Here is a 27,325-nt window from a genome sequence, read left to right as displayed (position 1 = left end):
CCTCAGACTGTACATGACCTTTATCTAACCAGCGCAGGCTGGTGGCCCCCATGTCAGTGGGACAGTGAATCCGCTCCAGGTTTTGATCAGAGCTCTAAGGGAGCTATCCAAGGTGTGAAGACTCCCGGATAGTTTTTTTTAGAGTTCTGACTGGTTCTGACCGACACCTGGAGCAGATTCACTGCCCCACTGACATCGGAGCTAACAGCCCCAACTGTATCTAACGGTGACATCACATCACAAAAGGTTGTGTTTGCACAAATCGCAGTTGGAAGATTCCCCACGTTGGCCTGCTTCCTGGCCGGCCATTGGAACGTTCGCCAACCTCCTATAAATGCAGAGATAAGGTCCTAGTTTCCACTCCGCAAGACTCCCCTGCTCCTGAGATCTCAGCTCAGTCGTCCGAAGGCATCATGAGGCTCCTTTACCTGCTTGGCTTCCTCCTCCTCTTCCTCTACCAGGCTGCACCAGGTGAGAAACACAGGCTGGATGGGGATAGGGCAAAGAGGTCAGGAGCAAGGTCTGGCTACTTCTCACCGGCGGGGTCAGAAGAGCCCTGCAAACGTAGGAGTGCACAGCACGTTTCATTAGGGTGCGCCCCCCAGGAATTATGCACTTCCCATTTTTTGATTGCAGGCTTGGAGCGAAAGAGAGGACATCACACTTTCCGCCCTCCCTGCTCCAACTGGGGCCTTTCCCACCCCCACGCCCCACCCCCGATTAGAGCAGTGGGGGGGGGGTTGGAAAAGCATGTCATTCCTTCCCTCCCCACAACACTTTCTAATTTACTATGAAGATTATTTTTTAAAAAAAAAATCACAAGAGAGTAGTACCAATATACAGGCATATGGAAAAAGAGGCACAGCTTCTGAGGCAGGTTGAAACTTAAAGGCTGTGGGCGTTACATTTTAATATTATTATTTAAAGCATTTTTGCCATGCTCATCAGCCACAAAGGCTTCCAAAGTGGCTTACATAAGATCAAGAACAACCAAGACCATTGTTAATGTTAGGATTACAATCTAAAAACAACAACACAAAAGGAAAACAGGAAGAGGAGGGAAGAGGAAAACAAGGAAATTCAGGCACCAGTTCTTATAGTTACGAGGTCCTTATACGGACCAGCTTGAATGAAGAACATCAGGGAGAGGAGGAGCCAAATAGGGCTGGTCTCTCAGCACCGCTAAAACTGGAGAGATTGATGCTTCCCATCCTTCCCTCTGCTGCAGACTGATGGAATGGCTGCTGGCGGGTGACAGTTGAGGGACAGTTGAGCTCAACAGAGCTGGTTTCTTAGCACAGCAGCTGGCATGGGGCCTAGGACATTTCGCAAACTGACACGCTTTCAAAATAGCCCTCCTTGGGCAAGTCAACAAGGCTACTTAAAAAGTAGGGAGCTACTTTCTACAGAGTCCGACTCCCCGACAGAAGGGGCCCATTGAGGCCCTCAAAAACAGGGAACTAGCATTGATACTGGGGGCTAGGGTGACCCTCTGGAAAGGAGGACAGGGCTCCTGTGTCTTTAACCGTTGTAGAGAAAAGGGAAGGTCAGCAGGTGTTATTTGTATACACGCAGCACCTGGTGAAGTTCCCTCCTCGTCACAAAAGTTGAAGCTGCGGGAACCCCGCCCTCTTTTGTATCTGGTCAAGAGGGCAGGGCTCCAGCGGCTTGATCTGTTGTGATGAAGAGGGGATTTCACCAAGCGCTGCCTGCGTACAAAGAACACCTGTTGAAATTCCCTTTTCTGCACTACTGTTCAAGATGCCTGTCCTCCTTTCTAGAGGGTCACCCTGGAATCAATGCTAGCTCCCTGTTTTTGAGGGCCCTGGGGCAACACACCCTCAATGGGCCCCTTTCTTCAGGGAGTCCACCTTCTCCTTGATGTCATTGTCATCAGCTGCCGTTGCTCCTCCTTCTCAGCATGGCTCCCACCAGCTTCCTCGACCACAGAATCATAGAATCATAGAATAGCAGAGTTGGAAGGGGCCTACAAGGCCATCAAGTCCAACCTCCTGCTCAAGGCGGGAATCCACCCTAACGCATCCCTGACAGATGGCTGTCCAGCTGCCTCTTGAAAGCCTCTAGTGTGGGAGAGCCCACAACCTCCCTAGGTAACTGATTCCATTGTCGTACTGCTCTAACAGTCAGGAAGTTTTTCCTGATGTCCAGCTGGAATCTGGCTTCCTTTAACTTGAGCCCTTTATTCCGTGTCCTGCACTCTGGGAGGAACGAGAAGAGATCCTGGCCCTCCTCTGCGTGACAACCTTTTAAGTATTTGAAGAGTGCTATCATGTCTAAAGCATATCTGACAGATGGTTGTCCAGCTGCCCCTTGAAGGCCTCTAGTGTGGGAGTTGGAAAAGGCCGGCCTGCTGTGGAATGTACAACTAGCACCTGAACCAGTTTCAGATTTCTCCGGTGACACACGTTTTCACAACCCAGAGACCAGCAATATCCCCAGCAAAAGTTGCAGCGACAGAGTGACTGGTGAAAACGTTGCCCCCCTTCCGCTCACGACTGCCCACGTCTGGTCCCTGACAACTGCTCCAGCCTGATGCGGCCAACCCCACCCAAAGCGAAGGTGCTGAGCGAACCAAGGCTCCCTTTAACACCCTTGACCAGAAAAGCCGTTTCTGGGAGCTGTCCCTCCCAAGTGCCTGACTGAAGGAGTATCCCGGAAAGGAGGCTCCTGAGAAGGTGCCATGAATCGGATTAATTAAATCCGTGAATGCCATCAGGAGCCCAGGCAAGCAGAAAGGCATTTAATCTTTCACCAGCAGAGAGCCAGTGAGCAAGGAGGCCCAGGCATCTCCTGCCCCACTTCTCACCCCCTGTCTTGTCTGGGCCAGAGGCAGCTGAACAAGGAGGTTGCAAGGGGGCAAAAGGAGGGACCTGCTCTTCCCCGTGGGCCTCTGCGGAGGTGTGGGTCTTCCTCTGCACACGCCCAGTCATGCCTCCCCTTCACACCAGCCCGGCTGCCAGGATTCCTACCGGCAGCAGCATCCCCCAAGGCCCTGAGCCTGTTCCCAGATTTGGGCAGGATCTACACTACTGCATTAAAGCGCTTTATAACAGTTATAAAGCACTTTAACTGCTTTAAAGCGCTATAAAACTGTTATAAAGCGCTTTAAAGCAGTAGTGTAGATCCGGCCCTGGGTATGTGACTCTTATAAAATGGAAACGCCTGGAATCGAACCTGGGGCCTTTCTCCTGCAACACATGTGCTCTACCATGGAGTCCTGGCTTCTTTGGCACCCGGATGACCTCTCTTTTGAGCCCCTTCAATGCATGGAGGAGCAAAGTTCCAGCACCAGGACAGAACCTTCCCCATGGTCGCCATCCTATCTCCTGTTTGGGGGGGGGGGTTAATCCCATTGAAATCAGTGGGGATCATCTTTTTAAATAAGATTTCTTTAAAAGTCCTGTTCTGCCTTTTTAAGCCACTTAAAACAATTAAATCAACCAGCATTTTTGGATCACCTAAAATTCCATTTATTTATTTATTTATTTATTTATTTATTTATTTATTTATTACATTTGTATACCGCCCCATAGACAAAGCTCTCTGGGCGGTTTACAAAAGTTAAAAACAGTGAACATACACAAGCTGAATATGAGCCAACAGTGCGATATGGCTGCAAGAAAGGCAAATGCTATTTTGGGCTGCATTAATAGAAGTATAGCTTCCAAATCGCGTGAGGTACTGGTTCCTCTCTATATGGCCCTGGTTAGGCCTCATCTAGAGCATTGTGTCCAGTTCTGGGCTCCACAATTCATGAAGGACACAGACAAGCTGGAGCGTGTTCAGAGGAGGGCAACCAGGATGATCAGGGGTCTGGAAACAAAGCCCTATGAGGAGAGACTGAAAGAACTGGGCATGTTGAGCCTAGAGAAGAGAAGATTGAGAGGAGACATAAGAGCACTCTTCAAATACTTAAAAGGTTGTCACCCAGAGGAGGGCCAGGATCTCTTCTCGATCCTCCCAGAGTGCAGGACACAGAATAACGGGCTCAAGTTAAGGGAACCCAGATTCCAGCTGGACATCAGGAAAAACTTCCTGACTGTTAGAGCAGTACAACAATGGAATCAGTGACCTAGGGAGGTTGTGGGCTCTCCCACACTAGAGGCCTTCAAGAGGCAGCTGGACAACCCTCTGTCAGGGATGCTTTAGGGTGGATTCCTGCATTGAGCAAGGGGTTGGACTCGATGGCCTTGTAGGCCCCTTCCAACTCTGCTATTCTATGATTCTATGATTCTATGAATTTAAAACCATCAAAAGCATAAAACCAACAATATCCATTTAAAAACAACGGTTCTGGGGTCCGTTAAAAGCAAGCAAACTCAGCATACGTTGTTAAATGCTGTTAAATGCCTGGGAGAAGAGAAAAGTCTTGGCCTGGCACCCAAAAGATAATAATGTTGGCGCTAGGTGAGCCTCATTGGGGAGATCATTTAAAGATGCAAAATTCAGTATCTCATACATATATAAGCAGCATTATATAAAGTGGTGAGTTGGGGAGTCCTCTGAGTGAACATGGGGGGAAAAGTGGTTGAGAAAATATGCATAGGATAAGTCTGTTAATGAGACACAAAACTTAAGAAATGAGTTTTGACTTGCTAAATCCAGTCTTCTGATACCTGAGGTTTCCCACCCACCTACCCCATAACCACCAACTCAATCCAATTATGGGGTTTTGTTTTCTTTTATTCTGTTGGACTCAATGGCCTTTTAGGCCCCTTCCAACTCTACTATTCTATGATTCTATGATAACTGGCCAAAGAAATCGTGTTAAGAGGCTATGTAGTTAGTTGGCAAATTTGCATGAGACAACCAGTGGAATGAGATGGAAGAGTCCAGAAGAGCTAGGCTGGACTGTACCACTTCAGGCTGGAGATGGGAATACTCAATTGTTTGTTTGTTTGTTTGTTTGTTTGTTTAAAAAAATTAAAATTAATATCCGCTGCAAGTAAAAGCAGGAGCACATCAAAGAAAAAGTTTCTAGCTTGTTGTGCTTGTAATGCCTGTCTCTGAGGGGCATGGAACGGAGGCTAAGTAAAGTGGGAGGGACACGGAATGGAGTGAGCAAAGAGCAAAACTTCTCATTGTAGTTATAGAAACCTGAAACATTACATACCAGCAGGCCTATCCAGTGAAATTTTAGATTATTTTTAGGATGTTTTAAGGATGTTTTAATCACGTATGCTGTGTTTTTAATCAGTTTTTTTATGTGTTTTATATTCATTGTTGTTCCCTGCCTCAATCCAGGTGGAGAGGTGGGTAAGAAATTTATTATTATTATTATTATTATTATTATTATTATTATTATTATTATTATTATATTGGCAGTGAACACCAGATTTTCATTTTACTTAGGGAGGCATTAAAAATTGTGAGTCTCCCCCACAACCCAGTCTGAAGTGGTATAGTCCATTCTGCCTCTACCACCTCATTCTGGTGCACAGATAGTAGGGTGACCATATGAAAAGGAGGACAGGGCTCCTGTATCTTTAACAGTTGTATTGGAAAGGGAATTTCAGCAGGTGTCATTAGTATACATGCAGCACCTGGTGAAATTTCCTCTTTATCACACCAGTTAAAGCTGCCCTCTTTTAAATCTGGCCACTCTAGTATAGCTCCTGCAGCTTTAACTGTTGTGATGAAGAGGGAATTTCACCAGGTTCTCCATATATACAAAGGACACCTGCTGAAATTCCCTTTTCTATGCAACTGTTAAAGATACAGGAGCCCTGTCCTCCTTTTCATAGGGTCACCCTACAGATAGACCAATTCTCGTTTCCACTCGAATTTGACCCTGTCTTCTCTAAACAGCAATGGGAGTCCCTCATACTACTCAGCAGTGCCTGAACCGTGGTGGCCACTGCCGGAGACAATGCTTCAACAATGAAAGGCGGGTGGGCACTTGCAACACTGCGCAGGTTCACTGCTGCAGGTGAAGGAAGGCCGCAGCGGCAGCAGAAACGGACAGAGAAATGGACAGGGCACTTCCAAAGCCCCTCAAACTGGATGCCTTCTTTAGCAGAAAAATAATAATAACCAAAAATCATGTGTGGTTTTACTATATCATTAAATAAACTGTGCACTTAAAAACAAAAAAAAAGAGCATTCTTGTGGCCTTGGTTTTCTACATCTAGCCTGTTGTGCTTGTAATGCCTGTCTCTGAGGGGCATGGAACGGAGGCTAAGTAAAGTGGGAGGGACACGGAATGGAGTGAGCAAAGAGCAAAACTTCTCATTGTAGTTATAGAAACCTGAAACATTACGACACTGAATTTCGTTGCTTTCCAAACCTTCTTCAGGTTTACCAGGATCATGCGCCATTTAGGTAGGGGGACCCTATGAAAAGGAGTACAGGGCTCCTGTATCTTTAACGGTTGTATTGAAAAGGGAATTTCAGCAGGTGTCATTTGTATATACGGAGAACCTGGTGAAATTCCTTCTTCATCACAACAGTTAAAGCTGCAGGTGCCCTGCCCTCTTTTAAATCTGGTCACTAGTATAGCTCCTGCAGCTTTAACTATTGTGATGAAGAGGGAATTTCACCAGGTTCTCCATATATACAAATGACACCTGCTGAAATTCCCTTTTCAATACAACCGTTAAAGATACAGGAGCGCTGTCCTCCTTTTCATATGGTCACCATAATTTAGGGGGTCTTCATAGCACCTTTCCTGAAACTGTTCTTTAGCATTTCCATAGAGAGCAAAAAAGTTACAGTTACGTACCAGCAGGTGGCAGCGTTCACCCAATTTATCTTGCCCAAGTCAAACTGCCTTCCACCAGATCATAGAATCATAGAATCATAGAAAAGCAGAGTTGGAAGGGGCCTACAAGGCCATCGAGTCCAACCCCCTGCTCAATGCAGGAATCCACCCTAAAGCATCCCCGACAGATGCTTGTCCAGCTGCCTCTTGAAGGCCTCTAGTGTGGGAGAGCTCACAGATCCTACTTTTATACCCGGGGAGTCTTCTGTGTTTGGCTGAATTTTTTCTTCGAAATGATATTTTTTTAAAAAAAGAAAAATCTATGCAGATTGAACAATAGCAAAGAACGTCTCCGATACTTAACTGAACCAAGCTATATGTTCAATCAGAGTGTTGTACTTGATGGACCTTTGGTCTGATCTGACATGCCTCTTCTTATAAGAACATAAGAACATAAAGAAGGGCCCTGATGCTGGATCAGACCAAGGGTCCATCTAGTCCAGCACTCTGTTCACACAGTGGCCAACCAGCCATTGGCCAGGGATGAACAAGCAGGACATGGTGCAACAGCACCCTCCCACCCATGATCCCAAGCAACTGGTGCACACAGGCATACTGCCTTGAATACTGGAGATAGCACACAACCATCAGAGATAGTACACAACCATTATGTGTGCTATCTATAGCTTATACTAGTAGATCCAGATAAGAACATAAGAAGAGCCATGATGGATCAGGTCAAGGATGCATCTAGTCCAGCTTTCTGTTCACACAGTGTCCAACCAGCTGCCCAAGGCTCCATCACACCTACTTTTTTTATCCACGGTTTCCCCCTCCATTTCCTTAGTGAGTCTAGCGCTGAGCACTTTCATGTCTGTGCATTGTTGCGCTCTTTCAGCTCATGCATCTTTTCACCTGGAGTGCTACTGTGCCTGTGAAATCTCCCACCCTGCCTCTTGGGAAAGGTTTACAGGGGAGGAAGAGCAAAGGTTTGTTTTGCTCATTTCAAAGGGTGAGCATATGAACAATCATTTGAACTAATTTCTTTTGTAAAGGTGGTCAGGTCCCCTCCTTTGGTCCAAGGTAACCCAAATGCTTACATTTGTGTAAATTTTAAAGATAAAGAGATCAAGCGTAGCATAGTGATAGCTCTTAAGAAGTGCTTTCAGCATGCGAAGTTTAAACCGGATCAGTTCATCCCTTGATTTTAAGGAATTTTAAAAATGGAAATTTTTAAAAATTCTAACATCTATGTAATTTTTTTGAAGATAAAGCGATCAAAATTGGCACAGTGATAGCTCTTAAGGAGGGCTCTAAGCATGCCAAGTTTGAATCAGTTAGGTTCCTCCCCAGAGAAAGACTTATTTCTGAGTAAACAGAAGTAAGACCTCATAAGTAAGCATAGGGTTGCAAAGCACTTCTTTCCTGTTTGCTGTTTTAGACTTTTTAAAAAAAGCTTCTGAGTGACCACACTATTAAAAGTCAGTTCTATATATGTTTACTCAGAAGTAAGTCTCTCTCTGTTCAATGGGGTTTACTCAAGGGTAAGCATGCATCAGAGTTTAGTATGACTTAGATGTAAATGCATTTGAAATCAATGGGATTTACTCTTGAGTAAGGAAACCAGCAGATCTGTAGTTTATGAACTTGGAGATGCACAGCTTCGCATTATTGAAGGAAAGGAAAAGTGATCCTTCGCACTGGTGTACTATGATAGAAAGGGTTTAAGTGGGGGAAATTTAAAAAAAATCTTTAAAAAATCTAGGGACGAACCAATCTGTTTCAAACTTGGCATGCTGAAAGCCCTCCATAAGAGCTATCAATGTGCCAATTTTGATCTCTTTAACTTTAAAATGAGGGAGCTGCAGGCAAGGAAGGTGCATTTTCCACATTTCTTTTAAGTTGAAAATGCCTACTAAGGAGTAAGAACATAGAGTTAATGGGACCTCTCTCCATCCCCCTTCATGGTTGAGTGGAGAACCACCACGCCATCCTCTTTTGTTAGCGAGACCACCCTTAGACACACACACACCCCAACAAAGAACAGGATAGTCGCAGGAACAGGGAGAAGTGTATTTCTTTCACAGGGAGGGAAAATACTCCAGACTTTCCCCACTCCAAAAAGAAACGAAACATGGAGGGGAAGAAGCGAAATGAGTAAAGGGTGACATCATGTGGACAGTGTCATGTGAGTTCCGGGCTGCAAAACCGCATACCAGGCATGGCGAGTGTGCGATAAATCGCTGGTGTGATGGAGCTCCTACAGGAAACCCACATGCAGGATATGAGTCCAACAGCACCCTCACGCCAATGTTCCCCAGCAACTGGTGTGCATAGGCAGACTGCCTCTGAGAGCATAACTACACCAGGGGAAATCCTGCAACTCGCTGCAGCTTTCTGCGAGCTCCATCAGACGAGCGTTTTATTGCACGCTCATTACTGGGCACTCACAGATTTTCACGGGTCCTTCTCATGACGATGTCTGCTTCCCAAGCACCTCCCGACCCTTCTCACCTTCTTCGCGTCACAAAAACACACACCAGTAAGTCCGATTTAAAAATTAAGACGGAAGTTGCTGCTATTTCCTGCTGTGCACAGGAGAAGCAGGGCGATCCGAACAGCCCACTGAATGGCCCACATGCACGTTGTTTACTTCCTGGAAGTAATGAGGGACAAATGCGTAGGCAGAGAAGCGACAGTAGGGAAGCGTGATTTCCCTCCGTCTGATGGAGCTCCGCTTCCATTTTCATCCCACGATCACCATGTGCACCCTTTCCCCCCTTTAACCAGAAGTTCTATATGTTTCATTTATACAGCCACAAGATTGTGCCCACAAGGAGGAAATGAGTGCAACAGCACCCTCCTGCCCATGTTCCCCAGCAACTGAGAGGTTTACTGCCCATTTCCTGCCAAGCTAGCCTTGAAATTCATGCATGGCTCTCCTCCAGGCCTGTGTTCAGCTGAAATCTCCTTCAAGAGGCCCGGAAGTTTTCCTCACAGACATGACCCTCCATTCTTTTCTTTTTATTGGCTGGCTACTTCCCTCAGGGCTTTGGCCAGGAAATGGAGGGAAGAAGAGAGGCGCTAGCCATGGAGCCAGGCGCCGTTACGGCACCCTGGGATTTCACCAAAGCCATCGGGCAGAGAGATAAGCCGCTCGCTGTAGAACAAGGGAATGCGGAGAGAGCGCTTTTGAGCTTCTCCACCTTCTTGAAGTCTGGGCCAGTGATGTTCTGCAGGGCTGGATGCTCTTGCCAAAGTAACCAAAGATCCGGCTCACTTCTTCTCGCTTCGCTGTTCTAATTTTCCTGTTGAGTTCACACCTCTGAGTGCGCAGCCAATACCAACTTTTGAAGCTAAGGCGTCAAAATTTTACTCTCATACAAGTCTTTCTAGGCCTTATCACTGAAGTTCTGACATCTTCAGAACGACCATTATGCTATGGGGGAAAGGGGGGAGGAGGAGAACCAGAAAATATATGAGAGAGAGAGAGAGCGCTACAACAAAGCTGGAGATGTGCAAATGGATGTGAGCATGAAATGGGCCTTCAAGGAGGCAGATCCAAGGCCTACGGAAGCAGGACAACTATCCCAGGAAGTTTTAGGGGAGTTGTAAGAGTGAATGATCCATGAAGTCACGAAGCGTCGGAAGCGACTGAACGAATAAACAACAACAAAGTGCGAATGAAGGAAATTCTGCCCTAAAATGGAGCCGAAATGGATTTCCTAAGTTGCGTTTATGCTCTGGCCACGTTCAACAGCTCCACCTTTCATAAGCACATGGCCAACACTCTATACCAGCCACCACCAATCTGGCAACTCTTCCTAGGTTTGAGATCCCCAGCTCGGTTTGAGGATATATGGGGCTCATCTACACCAAGCAGGATATTCCACTATGAAAGCAGTATAAAAAGGGCAGGAGCCACACTACTGCTTTATAGCTGTATTGAAGTGCACTGACAACTGTTTGGCACCATTGACACATAGCATATACCACTTTCATAGTGCAATATCCTGCTTAGTGGGGATGAGCCCATGGTCTCCCCTAGGCCATGGCTAGACCAGGCCTATTCTTGGGATCATCCCGGGATCATCCCTGTACATCCAAAGGACACACAGGGGATCCCGGAAGCAGGCAGGAACGACGCCTCCATTGGCCTAGGATAATCCTTAGGTCTAGCTAAGGCCCTAGCAGCACTGGGGGAAATCCTGGGCCACAACCCATGGCCCAGTTCTCCTGGGCAATCACCATTGAAATGGATAAAACTGCCACAAGTGCATAGGAGTTCTGGCTTGCGCAGCAGAACAGCCCCGTGGATTGTATCGCACCGTGCCCAGTGCTGTTGCGTCGTGTCCTGCTTTGTGGTTCCCTGGCCGACGGCTGGTTGGCCCCTGTGCGAACAGAGTGCTGGACTAGATGGACCCTTGGTCTGATCCAGCAGGGCACTCCTTATGCTCTTATGTATTCCTGAGCAACAGCCCTCACCATCCTCTCTCCTCCCTCTGGAACTTTGTCAACTGTGTTTTGCAGCCAGTCTCAAAGATGCAGAATCCTTCCCCCCGCTTTCCTCTCCAGACACACACACACACACATGTTCCCCACAAAAACCCCTTCGTCTCCAGGGGCTCATGCAAAAGCTGTCTGGAGGCTTTTCATTGTCCAGACCACCTTCCCCTTATCGGTGACTCTCACATGCGGAAAATGAGATCATCCGTGACAGCATTTTCCCAGCCACCCAGGGACCGTTCGCCCCCATGCAGATGAGAAGGGCCATCCGTAGAATGCAGAGTTGTCCTGTCCCGGCAAACTGTGATAAAGAGACAGCCTAGCGCAGCCTTCCTGAACCTGGTGCCTTCCAGATGTTTTGGACAATGACCAAAAATGACCAAGTCCCATCAGCCCCAGCCAGCATGGCCAATGACCAAGAATGCTGGAGGTTGTAGTCCAAACATGAGACAACATGTGGACACATGACACAAGAGTGGGCCTACGTGGTGGTGATTTGGACTTCAAGTCCCATCAGCCCCAGACAGCATGGCCAATGACCAAGAATGCTGGAGGTTGTAGTCCAAACACGAGACAACATGTGGACACATGACAAGAGAGTGGGCCTTCTTGGTGGTGATTTGGACTTCAAGTCCCATCAGCCCCAGACAGCATGGCCAATGACCAAGAATGCTGGAGGTTGTAGTCCAAACACGAGACTATATGTCAGCCTTCCTCAACCTGGGGCGCTCCAGATGTGTTGGACTGCATCTCCCAGAATGCCCCAGCCAGCTGGCTGGGGCATTCTGGGAGTTGTAGTCCAACACATCTGGAGCGCCCCAGGTTGAGGAAGGCTGTTATATGTGGACACACGATATGAGAGTGGGCCTTCTTGGTGGTGTTTTGGACTTCAAGTCCCATCAGCCCCAGACAGCATGGCCAATGACCAAGAATGCTGGAGTTTGTAGTCCAAACATGAGACTACATGTGGACACAAGACACAAGAGTGGGCCTCCTTGGTGGTATTTCGGACTTCAAGTTTGTGAAATCATTGACATCCCAACAGGACAGACGCCTTCTCCTGGGAAAATCTTTGGCTTCTGGATGCATACATTTGGCCACTGGGCCATGGGATGCCTCTGATGGAGAAGTACAGGGGGTTGTAGTCTTATAGTTGCTCAGTGTGCATGTTATGAACCATGGAGTCTCAGGTTCAATTACCTCAGCCATGGATGGATTAGGTGGTTTTTGAGTCAAAGGCTTAGCCAAACCATTGCCTTTGTCTCACCCTTAGAGTACCTCCCCTCCACCTGAAATACAAACTGACCCATCTAACAGAGTTATTGCAACCACTTCATGAAAAGTGATGACCACTTAGACATATTCCTGGAGAGTAGTCCTATTAATGGCTATTGGCCAAAATAATTAAGAACCCAGGCAAAAACACTCACAGCTGTTGACTACCTCCAGCCTGCTTTGCGAACTTCCAAAACGTGTGTTTTGGAAGTTGTGAACTTCCAAAAACCTACGGCTGTCCATTGTCAGAGATAAGGCACTGGGTTTTTAAAGCACTTTTTGTCTAATCTAGCATTCAAATCTTACTTTCCTTCGCATTTTAATAAGCATCCTGCAGATTCAAAGTAGCAGAGAAATCGGCTGGCTTTTCTTTTCTTTTCTTTTTAACCATCTGGCCAGTTTTGATTTGTTTGTTTGAACATGCTGCCTTTTAAAATTTATTTATTTCGAGCTGCCTTTTTTTCCAGGACATTTTTTTTTAAAAAAAAACAAACCCGGCGAAACGTACATTGATCAAACCACCATGAAGGGAGTCGTTTTGCCATGTGGGATAAATTTGTGAGGAAACGACAGAAAATAAATCACCTCGCTCAAAAAAACGAGGGCGAGAGCAGAGATGCTGCCGGAATGTGAATGGAATTATCTGTCCTGAGGAGGACAGTTACAAATAGGCCTCCCTGGCTCAGCGGTCAGAAAAATAATGCCCACAATAAGTGTGTGAGTGTGTGTGTGTGTGTGTGTGTGTGTGTGTGTGTATATATATATATATATATATATACATATACTTCATTGTGTGAGGAGGAAATCCTTCAAATATTACATTCACCACCAAAGCAGCTACTGATATCTCTTCACTCTCAGCATGTGGGACTTAAAACCACGGCCGTTTTTGAGGGCCTTTTCTTCCTTTTTTTGTCGGGCAAAACAGTTATTCTTAGGGGCTGGCATGGGGCTGCTATATGACAGCCGGAAGAGTGCAGGATGACACCATCAGCTACGAGATTAATGGCGGGGCTGATTAATGTGCGGTTGTTCCGATATCTTGGCCGGACCTTTCTAGGCCAGGGGCAAAGGCCTACATAGGCCGGTCTTCTGAAAAGGCGTTATCTCTTCATGGCTGAAGGGCCGCCTCAGCCACAGTTCATTTGTATTGTCATAGAGGTGCTGACTGGCCCTCCACAGGGAGACCTTGCCGGACTACCCCGCCCAGTTGCCACGAAGGCTAGAAAACTCTTCCTCTTCATAGGGTTGCCAACCACCAGGCATGTCACCTGTGGCCGTTTAATTCAGTATGTGGTGCTCAGGTTCAGTATCAGGCACGTATTTTATTTATTTATTTATTTCATTGCATTTATATCCTGCCTTTTTTCCTCCAAGGAACCCACATAATCCTCCTCCTCTCCATTTTTATCCTCACAACAACAACGACCCTGTGAGGTAGGTTGGGCTGAGAGTCTGCGACTGGCCCAAAGTGACCCAGTGGGTTTCTATAGCCAAGTGGGGACTAGAACTCGGATCTCCCAAATCCCAGTCGAACACTTTAGCCACTACACCGTACTGGCTCCCATTTTTTATTTCAATGTTTTTAATCCTGCCGTGACGCAAAAAAGCGTCCAGATGGGGTGGCCAGGTGCCCTACTTTACATAGTATAGTCATTTATTTGAAGGTGTCCTCTATTTGCTGGGCTGCCTAGTCCAGGGCCAGATCTACACGTCGTTGCGAAGGCGCCTTTTTTAAAGACGTACCTAAAAGAAGCGCCTCTTTCTTTACTGTGTGTACTGTGAGCTAGGCAGCGCCGCCTGCGGAAGAATCTCTACCCCATTCAAAGACGCTGCTCTGCCGCTTCCCCCTCGCGTGTTCTTCCATTCGAATAATCCCCCCTCCCACCCGGCTGCAAAACACTTTTCTCCCTCGGTGTGTTTGTATTTGCGTTTGCGTTTGCATGTGCGAGCACACACCGAAGAGAGTCCCGGGGAGATGACACTGCGGGGGAGAGCGAGAGGCAGGAGCTGAACTCGTCCGCTGCACGCACGCAAACGCAAATACAAACACACCGAGGGAGAAAAGTGTTTTGCAGGAGGAGCCGCTGCCGCCGGGACGCGCCAGAAGAGCCGCCGGGTGGGAGGGGGGATTATTCGAATGGAAGAACACGCGAGGGGGAAGCGGCCCGAGCAGCGTCTTTGAATGGGGTAGAGATTCTTCCGCAGGCGGCGCTGCCTAGCTCACAGTACACACAGTAAAGAAAGTGGCGCTTCTTTTAGGTACGTCTTTAAAAAAGGCGCCTTTGCAACGATGTGTAGATCTGGCCCAGGAAACAGAAGAAGGGACAGCAGAAATGGCCTTGGGTTTGCCCATGAAAAGTTAGCTCCTAGACTGTAGTCTGAGCAAGGCTCACAGGTCATGCAAGCCTTGTAAGGTGGATCTAAATATTGACTTGGTTCACACAACACAGCAAGCCAGAGTATGGGTTGAACATAGGTTGTTGCTGAATCATGGGTTGCTGTGTTGTGTGAATCCAGCAGCACTAACAAACCATGGTTTGTTAACCACAAACAACAATTCACAGTTCACAGCCCAACAACAAACCGTGGGTTCTCTTTGTGAGTTTTCTCTTGCTCCAGGGGGTACAACCTGAACCAATGTGTTCAAAGTTCAGGAAAAGGGATTGCGACTAAACACGAGAAAGAACTTTTTGACAGTATAAGCTATTCAACAGTGGATGAGATGGTCTTGGAAGTGGTGTGGGGGACTCTCTCCTTCGTTGGAGATTTTTAAGAAGAATCTAGATAGCCACCTACCAGAATGTTAGAACAGTGGATTTCCTGCATCACCAGGGGGTTGGAATAGATGACCTCCAGGGTCCCTTCCAAATCTACAATTCGTACCCTGTGAGAAGTTCCACTCCAACTTAATACCAAGATCTGAGGGAAAACATGCAGGCCAAACCCAATTCCATTGCTACTGAGCACTTAAAAAAAAACATTGTAAAATCTATTAAAATGAATGCTTATTTTATGAAAAGTATTTGAACTGTTAATTAGCTTTAAACATGCTCAATTACTTATTGGAGGGGCAGGATGGAAGACTTGGGCGGTGTGGGAGGGGGGATGGCGTTTTCTGAATGGAAATTTATCAGCATGTTTCTGTCTAGGGCGCTTAGTTATCAGCGTTGCTATTTCGGTAAGTAAGAGCGGAGCCGCCCCTGAACCCGTGCCAGACACGGAGGAGGAGACTGGGAGAGAAGGGAAAGGAGATGGGAGACTAGGATGAAGGGGTGGGAAAAGTCTCTGTCGTCATTAAAATGGGAATGCTGCCAATATCCTGGAGGGTCACAGAGATAGGACTGATTCTTTGGAGACGGGTTTGATCTCTAGGTTGCGCCTGGGTCACAGAGTTGAGCAGAATGGGTGAAAAGCTGCACTTAGGCAGAGATAAGAATGGGGAAATGATGACCAGACTCCCACGGTCCCTCTGGGTTGTCCAGGAGATGACATGGAGTGGGCCTTGGAGCAAGGCCGTAGGTACCGCCAACAGCCAGCCTCAGTACATCACAGATTTAAAAGGGCTCGTTCAGATGCTTTTTTAAAAAAGTGTTTTAAAATAAACACCAAAAGAGTATCAATGGGTAAAAGACCTTTTTTCTCAATTTAACGTTCTGACTTCGATTCAGTTCCATGTTCCTATTCCATCTTTCCAAAGTGCTTAAGGCAACTCACAGCATGGATTTAAAACAATTCTACAATGAAATGAGCGCAAAAGCAAAATCCGTTACCTGTATTTTTTACGTTTGGATTGGTGATGACTCAGTGGGCCTGTTCAGACAACACTTCAGGTCCTGTGGTTAGCGAAAACGTGGTTCTCTGGGTTTAGCACTAACCACAAGCTGTGCTGTCAGACACACACAACACTTTAAGCCATGGTTAGAGCCGCTAAACCTGCTGCAGTCAGTCCGACTGTGGTTAGTGAGTGAGCAGGGTTTAGCAAAAGGCATCGCACAAGACACTAAAAAGCCTTAACCCAGTAGGGTTTAAGGTGTCTTCTGAACAGGCCCAATGAATGGTTTTTCAAAGCCTGCACAATCTGGTTTGTTTTTTTACTAAGTGCCTTAAGATGTATCAACTGGAGACATAGGTAGGGTGACCATATGAAAAGGAGGACAGCGCTCCTGTTTCTTTAACAGTTGTATAGAAAAGGGAATTTCAGCAGGTGTCATTTGTATGCATGTTGCACCTGGTTAAATTTCCTCTTCATCACAACGGTTAAAGCTGTAGGAGCTATACTGCAGCTATATTGTGACCAGATTTAAAAGAGGGAAGGGCACCTGCAGCTTTAACTGCTGTGATGAAGAGGAAATTTCACCAGGTTCTCCATATATACAAATGACACCTGCTGAACTTCCCTTTTCTATGCAACTGTTAAAGATACAGGAGCCCTGTCCTCCTTTTCATATGGTCACCCTATGTGACATAGGCCACAGCTAGACCATAGGTTTATCCTGGGATCATCCAGGGGTCACCCCTGCCTGAGCACTGGATCCCCTGTGTATCACCTAGGTGAACAGGTTTGACCCCTGGACGATCCAGGGATAAACCTTAGGTCTAGCTATGGCTTATCCCTGGATCGTCCAGGGGTCAAACCTGTTCATCTAGGTGACACACAGGGGATCCAGTGCTCAGGCAGGGGCGAACCCTGGATGATCCCAGGATAAACCTTAGGTCTAGCTGTGGCCATACACTTTGAATTATAGAATTCTGAGCTCAAGAATTCATTTTGAGAACCAAAATTAAATGGAGCCCCCTGGTCTTCCACACAGAACTCCACTTGTGTTTAGCCCAACACTTTTTCATTTCAATAGTATGTGGGGGTGGAGTGGCTGGCAGTGGCTGCTATTTTCAAACAATTGGGAATCAGAAATCCTTTCTAATCCACTGCAGATCACCCAGAGATCTACTAGTAAATCCACCCTGATCTACCTTACGCCTACCCTGCTTAGAGTGGCTACTTAGGTGTTGGCAAAAAGAGCAAATGAATCACCCCAAATGGGGAGAAAAAGGACACCAACTTGCACAATATTTATTTATTTATTTATTTATTACATTTTTTTATACCGCCCAATAGCCAAAGCTCTCTGGGTGGGTCACAAAAATTAAAACCACAATAAAACAACCAAGAGGTTAAAAGCACAATTACAAAATACAGTACAAAAAGCACAACCAGGATAAAACCATGCAGCAAAATTGATATAAGATTAAAATACAGAGTTAAAACAGTAAAATTTAAATTTAAGTTAAAATTAAGTGTTAAAATACTGAGAGAATAAAAAGGTCTTCAGCTGGTGACGAAAGCAGTACAGTGTAGGTGCCAGACAGACCTCTCTGGGGAGCTCATTCCACAACCGGGGTGCCACAGCGGAGAAAGCCCTCCTTCTAGTAGCCACCTGCCTCACTTCCTTTGGCAGGGGCTCACGGAGAGTGGCTCCTGTAGATGATCTTAAGGTCTCGGCAGGTACATATGGGCGGAGGAATTCCTTCAAATAACCTGGCTCCAAACCGTTTAGGGCTTTAAATGTTAATATCAGCACTTTGAATCGGGCCTGGACCTGGACTGGCAGCCAATGAAGTTGTAAAAGGCCTGGTGTAATGTGATCTCACCGGACAGTCCCTGTTAGTAAACGGGCTGCCCTGTTTTGTACCAGTTGAAGCTTCCGGACCGTTTTCAAAGGCAGCCCCACGTATAATGCATTGCAGTAATCCAAGCGAGAGGATTGGATTACTGCAATGGATTACTGCAAATGTGCCTTTCCACAACACATGGAAAGGCACATTTAGAAACAATAACTAGTATTTAAACAGAAATACAAAGGCCAGATCTACACTACTGCTTTCTAACGGTATTGAAGTGAATTGATAACTGTTGGGGCACATGACACATTCCATATACCGCTTTCATTGTGTTATTTTCTGCTTTTTATTCCACAGTCATAATGATTTGATACAAGGTATAGATCTGGTCAAGACCTCACCATAGTAGAGAAGACTGACTAGAGCCCTTTCTAAACCTAAGGGTGTACAGCAGTGGTTCCTAAAGTGGGCGGTGGGATTGCATAGGGGGGGGCGTTAAGAGGCAAGGGGGCGGCAGGGGGCGCGTAGTCTTTTCCGAGAAGTGCTTCTCCAGAAGGTCTTAAAACCCAGGGGCATTTTTATGGGAGAAGGTAGTTTGGTCCCAAGCCATATAAGGGAAGAATTCACACATGTATTAATACCGTTTAAGAAGAGTCCTTTTACTGGTGAATTGAAATGTTTCAAAACCACCAAAATGCTAATGAAAAGGCATACCCTGCTTGGTGTGTCCCGCCACGCCGGCTACAAAACAGACGCGTTAGCTCTTTTCCCTCCCTCCCTCGGCAAGCCTGCGGCGGGTGCTTCAGATTTTGAATAAATATTCAATTAATTGTTACTGTTTTGAATTTTATTGTTATTATGTTCCTTAGTGGTCGTTGAAAACTGCTATTCTGAATAATGATTTTTATAGTGTAGGGTAGGGGGCACTGGGCATGAGTTTGTGGAACCAAGGGGGCGGTACCTGAAAAAGTTTGGGAACCACTGATGTAAAGGGATGCAGAGGAGATGATCCCAGGATTCCCGGCTTCCGAAATCATCGCCCTACGTCCAGACAGCTGTGCAATGTCCTGGAAGTGAAGAGGGACGTCATGCCTGTCACGGTTGCCATTTTGTTTTAAAAAAAAACACCAGCAACAACAACAACATATTATTATTATTATTATTATTATTATTATTATTATTATTATTATTATTATTATTATTTTATATAGCACCATCAATGTACATGGTGCTGTACAGCGTAGAACCCGGGAGAGCAATTGCACTCCAGTGAAATGTAAGTTGGAAAAAAGGAAAGGAAAAAGGCCCAACCACGCTCCCCAGCCCTCGATGTCCCTGGACTCCCCACGGCCCGGCTCCTTCCCTCTGCTGAACCCCATTACTTGCAGGGAAGAGGGAATTATTATTATTATTATTATTATTATTATTATTATTATTTATTTATTTATTTATATAGCACCATCTATGTACATGGTGCTGTACAGAGTAAAACAGTAAATAGCAAGACCCTGCCGCATAGGCTTACATTCTAATAAAATCATAATAAAACAATAAGGAGGGGAAGAGAATGCAAACAGGCACAGGGTAGGGTAAACAGGCACAGGGTAGGGAAAAACTAACAGTAGAAAGTAACAGTCTAAAGAAGCCAAGACGGGCACCCACACCATCCTTGGTCCTTGGGATCATCTTGGGACCACGGGTAAAACCGGTATTACTGAGGTCTCGGTTATCCCGGGAAAATGAAGGGATCATCCCTGCCTGCTCCCGGGATCCCCTGTGCATCATTTGGACACACAGGGATGATCCAGGGACGATCCCATGGGGAAAGGCAGGTGTAGAAAGGACCTACATGACCTGTGTAGCTGTTCATTCTGTTGCCCAGGTGCCAAGTGTGGGTAGGCTACTTCAAGGCCCTGGCTCTGCTCTCCCTCCTCATGCTCCTTTGACGTTAAACCTGGCATAGCCTGGACAACCCATCAAATAGAGGACACCTTCAAATAAAGGACTGTAATCCGCCAGCTCTCCAAAATAGAGGACTGTGCTCTGTAAAGTAGGACATCTGGCCACCCAAGGCTGTAAGATACTTGTGAAATTGCCCAAGGTGTGGCGCCTGTTGCTTTTTTTGGAGATAGACATGGGGTTGGAGGTTGTTTCCTAGAGCCAACAAGGAAGCTCATTCGTCAGCCATCTTCGCCGTGGCCATTTCCTCCCAATGCATTGTGCCGGTACTCCTGCAAAATAAAGCAACGTTGGTGTCCATCTTCATTTGTCAACCTTCCCTTCCCAGCACTTTTCCTTATCTCCTTCCACCTTCCTGTTTTCCTCTTTAACTGGGCACCCTTTGAGCTCCCTGTAGGGCTCCCATTGGCTTCCGCTGACACGTTCCCTCCTGGGATGAATGAGTTCCCTGATACAGCAACCGACAGGCAGTCTGAGGACACAGTTCCAGGGATTCCTCCATCCCCGTCTCATTGGCCACTGACTTAGCCCTGAAGGAAGAGGGTACTAGCCAACAGCCGCCTCAATAGGAAAGCCAAACCCTGGAGGTCAAAGGCTTGGGAAGGCTGGAATATCCCTGCAGAGGAGCAAACGCTGTACAAAAATACATACCGAGATAAGTAACAAGGAGACAAACAGCGCACTTTGGGGAAGGTCAGAGGGGTTAATTTCAGCTGTGTGTTCATCCTTTTGACTCCATTTGTGGCTCTTTTCTTTCTCAGCATGTCATGGTATATATTTTTCCTGACCAGATTATGCTGAATTGCTTGTTTCTATCTGCAGAAAAGAATGGATTGGAGAATTTGGGGTAGAAAGTGATGCCCAAACATGGCAGGTCTTGAACGTGTGACTATTTCCTGCTCCTAAATCAAATCAGAGATGGGTTTAAAAATAAACAGGTTTGCCACTACCGCATTTGTCCCCATGGGTGTGTGTGTTAATTTTTGGAGCAGAAGAGGACCAAGGATGTGGACTTCTATGCACAATTGATTGGGAGTAATTGAATTGAATGGGACTTCCTTTTGTGTAAACATCCCTGGGGTTGGGCTGCTGGATAGCAGCAGCGACTGACTTCAAGATCAGTTACATGACATATAACCACAACGTAATGCTAAACATTATTATTAATAATCTTAATATTATTATTATTGCATTTATATCCCGCCTTTTTTCCTCCAAGGAACCCAAGGCGGCATACATAATCCTCCTCCTCTCCGTTTTATCCTCACAACAACAACCCTGTGAGGTAGGCTGGGCTGAGAGTCTGTGACTGGCCCAAAGTCACCCAGTGGGTTTCCATGGCCGAGTGAGTACTAGAACCTGGATCTCCAGACTCCCAGTCCAACACTCTAGCCGCTACACCACACTGGCTCTCAAAAGTAAGCATGCTGAATTCAGTGGGGCTTACTCCCAGGTCAGCATACAGCTTCATAGTGAAATATGTGAAGTCATTTCAGGAGTGGGGAAGCAAAGTAGGCTATTCTGCCAGATGATATTCTATTTGAGATCTCTCTATCCTGCACTTTGGTACAGACCTGCCCTTTCCCAATGGTTAGAAATTGTATTTAAGGCTACATAGTCACGGGCAGACATTCAACAAAGATGAGGAGCTTTCACCTACTTCCTTCATGATCGTAACATCTACATAGGTGCCCAGTGTACATTGCATTTGTCTGGCATAGAAACCACACAACTGAAACCTGCACACACTGGGATCCATGTGCATGGAGCCAGTGTGGTATAATGGCTAGGACAGTGGTTCCCAAAGTGGGCGGTACTGCCCCCTTGGGGGTGGTGGGATTCCATAGGGGGCGTTAAGAGGCAAGGGGGTGGCAGGGGGCACTAAGAGACAAAGGGGCAGCAGGGGGGCGCTCGAGGTGGTCTGTTCCGAGAAGCGCCTCTCCAGAGGGTCTTAAGACCCAGGGACATTTTTATGGGAGAAGGTAGTTTGGTCCCAAGCCATATAGGGGAAGAATCCACAATGAATTAATACCGTTTAAGAAGAGTCCTTTTAACAGTGAATTGAAATGTTTCAAAAGCACCAAAACGCTAATGAAGAGACATACCCTGCTTGGTGTGCCCCGCCACGCCGGCTGCAAAACAGAGGCGTTCGCTCTCTTTTCCCTCCCTCCCTGGGCAAGCCTGCGGTGGGTGCTTCCCATTTAAAGGGGCCAATTGAGCTACAAAATGACATTGAGCTAAAGCCAAAGTTTAAGAAATCGTACCCGGAGTTTTGGTTACAGAAGGAAATTTCTGATCGCTATCCTGCACTATGGAGAGTGGTTCAGAAGCTCCTGGTTGCATTTCCAACATCATATTTGGTGGAATGTGGTTTTAGTGTGGTCTGCGTACTTCTCTCCAAGCAAAAAAATCGACTCCAGATTACTAAACCTGGTGATTTAAGACTCATGTTAAGTGACTTTAAACCAGATGTTGGGAAACTGGTATCACTTCCATCCTATTAAGAATTTACAGAATAGTGAGGTACTCTACCCTAGTTACTAAATGTGATATCTAATATTCTTGCTAAATGACGATCAGACTTTGAAAAGATGATATCACTGGATCAAGTTTAAATAAATAAACTAAAAAAAATGTAATTGGATTTTTACTGAATTGTTACTGTTTTGAATTTTATTGTTATTATCTTCCTTAATGGGTCATTGAAAACTGCTATTCTGAATAACGATTTTATAGGGTAGAGTAGGGGGCACTTGGTTATGAGTTTGTGGAACCAAGGGGGCGGTGACCTGAAAAAGTTTGGGAACCACTGGGCTAGGGTGTTGGACTGGGAGTCGGGAGATCCGGGTTCTAGTCCCCACTCAGCCATGAAAGCTCACTGGGTGACTTTGAGCCAGTCACAGACTCTCAGCCCAGCCTACCTCCCAGGGTTGTTGTTGTGAGGATAAAATGGAGAGGAGGAGGATTATGTACGCCGCCTTGGGTTCCTTAAGGAGGAAGAAAGGTGGGACATAAATGTAATAATAAGTAAAATAAATAAATATAATCAATTCATGGATCTGATCCGGCACATCACAAAGCAGGACACAACAATGTAATTATGATCCTTGTCATCCTCTCCCCCCAGCCCCCGCCCAGCCCCCCTCTACATACACACACACACACACACACACACACTGGGGGCTTCTTTATGGTGCCACTTCATCCCGACATTCCTTTAAAATCCTGCGGCATCACAGCTGTGGGGTGGGACAGTTAATCCCCATGACAGGAGGAAGCATAGACTTTCCAACGGCCATTCAGCTGCCCTCTGCCCGGCCTTCCGCTCTTCTAGTGGTCGCGATCCACCCCCGGAAAGCCCAAAGCCAAAAAGATGTCACCACTGACAGCCGGTGGGAAGATGGTGGTGACCTTGCAGCAAAGCAAAAAGTCGGGATAAGTCCCCAACTTTTTAAATGCACAGCTTCAAGGAAAAGTCCCGTGGTGGCTGCAAGTTGGTGGCTGCGTCGTATAAACGACACCGCGCCACCGCACAGCCACCACGGGGTAAATAGGGTGTAGAGAGACAGCCGGTGATGGTTCAAAACAACTGTGGGTGGTGAAAAAATCGAATCATGGCCTTCCAAGTCCTAACCTGGCCACTAGATGGCACTGCACATTAATACGAGAGAAAACTGTGCTGCAACATTAACATCCAAAATGGGTCCCTGGCTACAAGTTGCAGCACTAAATTATGCTTCCCCGTATGTATGCAAGCTTTCAGTACACTCAGAGTTCTTCAGCAGTCAGAATGGAAAAATCATGTTCTTTGCTGAAGTACAGGTTACTTTACAATGTGAAGACTGCTAATGCTTTTTTAAAAAAATCCATATTAGTGCAATGCCTTATATCAGACCAACTGGAAGGATCCAGGTGAATGTGTGCAAACTATACAGATCTCTTCACCAGGCAAGTTGTTGCCCCCCCCCAAAAAAAACAACAACAGATAGATGGGAAGAAGAGGAGAAAGCTGATTCTATATGGGAGTCTTGATGTCAGCATGCTCACATTATTGAGATAGAATCAGTGTGTAAGGATTTGCAAACATTCAAATGAGGCTCTTGCCTCATTTTTCTGTCTAAACGTGCATAGGATTGTGCCCTTAGTTAGCTGGACTACTGTAACACACTCTACATGGGGCCGCCTTTGAAAACTGTTCAGAAACTTCAGCTGGTCCAGAATGCTAGCGCTCGTGTAATTTAATATAAGAAAAGGAAGAGAAAGAAAAATGCTGTGTATAAAGGAACGTATCTTAATCTTGCAAAGAATCTGGAAACAGAAGTCTCAGAAAGTGGCAGTTAAGATTGTGGTATAAATAAGCTTAATAGACCATTAGACTGTATATTTTGTGATAATCTGTATAAACTGTATATTTTGTGGCAACTAGAAGAAGGACTTTCTCTGCTGTGGCACCCCGGCTATGGAATGAGCTCCCCAGAGAGGTCCGTCTGGCGCCTACGCTGTACTCCTTTCGTCGCCAGCTGAAGACCTTTTTATTCTCTCAGTATTTTAACACTTAATTCTAACTTAAATTTAAATTTTATTGTTCTAACTCTGTATTTTAATCTTATATCAATTTTGCTGTGTGGTTTTATCCTGGTTGTGAGTTTTTATACTGTATTTTGTATTTGTGCTTTTAACCTCTTGGTTGTTTTATTATGGTTTTCATTTTTGTGAACCGCCCAGAGAGCCTCGGCTATTGGGCGGTATAAGAATGTAATAAACAAATAAATAATCATGCTGATTTCTCATCAAATCACAAGTCAAAAAGCAGAACATGTAAAAGGAAGGACAAGTCAGTTTGTAGAAACTATTCAAATTATCTGTAAGAGACATTGTGACGGATGGTCATTTGTAATAAGAGGAAGAATATCGTATTACTGCAGACTACATTTATGTCATCACATTTCTGCAATGGCAAAAACATCCCACAATAGTATGCAAGGAATGAACATCTGGCCCAAAAGTTGAAATTGGGATGCCCAAGTAGTGAACAGCTGCAAGACAGTTTCTTAAAACCAATGATAAAGGACAGCAAAGTGCTGCAGAACTCATATCACTGAAGGGTTAATTCCTTGAAGGTGATGATTCATACGTATATGATAGAAGACACATCAAACACAAGCTTAATGAACATTGCTGGGACAATATTGTTATATCTGGTGAAAGTGGTAAGGCTGATGTAGAATCATAGAATAGCAGAGTTTGAAGGGGCCTACAAGGCCATCTAGTCCAACCCCCTGCTCAATGCAGGAATCCATCCTAAAGCATCCCTGACAGATGGTTGTCCAGCTGCCTCTTGAAGGCCTCTAGTGTGGGAGAGCCCACAACCTCCCTAGGTAACTGATTCCATTGTTGTACTGCTCTAACAGTCAAGAAGTTTTTCCTGATGTCCAGCTGGAATCTGGCTTCCTTTAACTTGAGCCCGTTATTCCATGTCCTGCACTCTGGGAGGATCGAGAAGAGATCCTGGCCCTCCTCTGTGTGACAACCTTTTAAGTATTTGAAGAGTGCTCTCATGTCTCCCCTCAATCTTCTCTTCTCCAGGCTAAACATGCCCAGTTCTTTCAGTCTCTCTTCATAGGGCTTTGTTTCCAGACCCCTGATCATCCTGGTTGCCCTCCTCTGAACCCGCTCCAGCTTGTCTGCGTCCTTCTTGAATTTTGGAGCCCAGAACTGGACGCAATGTGGTGACACTGAAAGAAACATCTGGATATATCCTGCAACAGAACTATGCAAAGTCCAAAGAATGTGATATTGTTACACATTCAAATGATAAGGACATGCAATTGTAACTGCAGCCAAACTAATCAGAAGTAACACCAAAGCTCAGTCGTCAATGGTTAAAGATGTGTACCCCAGTCAAAGCATCATGCAAGCTGTGGGTGGTAGCCAATGTTAGTCCTACTTAGAGTAAATCCATTGAAATGAATGGGGTTACAGTCAGTCATAACTTCAGGCCCATTCATTTCAATGTCTCTCCTCTTAGTAGGATGAACATTGGATACTATGCTCTACAGCCACAAACTATAATTGTTCCTGTACAGCTTGGTAAGTTTAAATCAAGATATCTGATTAATTCTCTCCATTCTGTTGTTTTTTTGCTTATCATACAATGAAGGGGGATTGAACACAGTGCTGCTACTACCTTCATACATGAAACTGCTGGGAGAGATCATCCGGAGGCATGAGGCAGGATGCTATCAGTATGCTGATGACACCCAAATATATTTCTCTATGCCTTCGACAACAGTGTCAGCTAAGGATAGTGTGTCTCCTCTGAATGAATGCTTAGAGGCGGTAATGGGCTGGATGAGGAAAAACAACCTGAAGCTGAATGGAGGTGCTTACTGTCAAAGGCCCCAACTTGGATTTGTAGGTGTGTCAGACTCCAGCAATTCATGGAGCAAGAATTGCCAGATGTACAAGCTGGGTTTAGAAAAGGCAGAGGAACTAGAGACCAAATTGCCAATATCCGCTGGATAATGGAGAAAGCCAGGGAGTTCCAGAAAAACATCTATTTCTGTTTTACTGACTATTATAAAGCCTTTGACTGTGTGGATCATAACAAACTGTGGCAAGTTCTTGGTGGTATGGGAATACCAAGTCATCTCGTCTGCCTCCTGAGGAATCTGTATAACGAACAAGTAGCAACGGCAAGAACAGACCACGGAACAACGGACTGGTTTAAGATTGGGAAAGGAGTACGGCAGGGTTGCATATTCTCACCTTACCTATTCAACTTGTATGCAGAACACATCATGCGACGTGCTGGGCTGGACGAATCCAAGGCTGGAGTTAAAATCGCAGGAAGAAACATTAACAATCTCAGATATGCAGATGACACCACTTTGATGGCTGAAAGCGAGGAGGAGCTGAGGAGCCTTATGACAAAGGTGAAAGAAGAAAGTGCAAAAGCCGGGTTGCAGTTAAACCTCAAAAAAACCAAGATTATGGCAACCAGCTTGATTGATAACTGGCAAATAGAGGGAGAAAACGTGGAGGCAGTGACAGACTTTGTATTTCTGGGCGCAAAGATTACTGCAGACGCTGACTGCAGCCAGGAAATCAGAAGACGTTTACTTCTTGGGAGGAGAGCAATGACAAATCTTGATAAAATAGTTAAGAGCAGAGACACCACACTGACAACGAAGGTCCGCATAGTTAAAGCAATGGTATTCCCTGTAGTAACCTATGGCTGCG

The 27,325-nt window shown here is 45.8% G+C and overlaps 1 protein-coding gene across 1 annotated transcript; it reads left to right on the top strand.

The window, feature by feature from the left end:
- Window positions 1-316: 316 nt before the first annotated feature.
- On the top strand, window positions 317-6,105 carry LOC134397243 (beta-defensin 13-like). The gene is made up of 2 exons (XM_063123718.1): window positions 317-471; window positions 5,830-6,105. The coding sequence occupies exons 1-2, from the start codon at window positions 414-416 to the stop codon at window positions 5,952-5,954; spliced, it is 183 nt and encodes a 60-aa protein (XP_062979788.1). The 5' UTR covers window positions 317-413; the 3' UTR covers window positions 5,955-6,105.
- Window positions 6,106-27,325: the final 21,220 nt, after the last annotated feature.

Source organism: Elgaria multicarinata, chromosome 4, assembly GCF_023053635.1.
Source record: "Elgaria multicarinata webbii isolate HBS135686 ecotype San Diego chromosome 4, rElgMul1.1.pri, whole genome shotgun sequence".
Taxonomy (NCBI): Eukaryota; Metazoa; Chordata; class Lepidosauria; order Squamata; family Anguidae; genus Elgaria; species Elgaria multicarinata.
The sequence above is the reverse complement of the archived record's forward strand: the minus strand, read 5'-3'. Positions and strand labels throughout refer to the sequence as shown.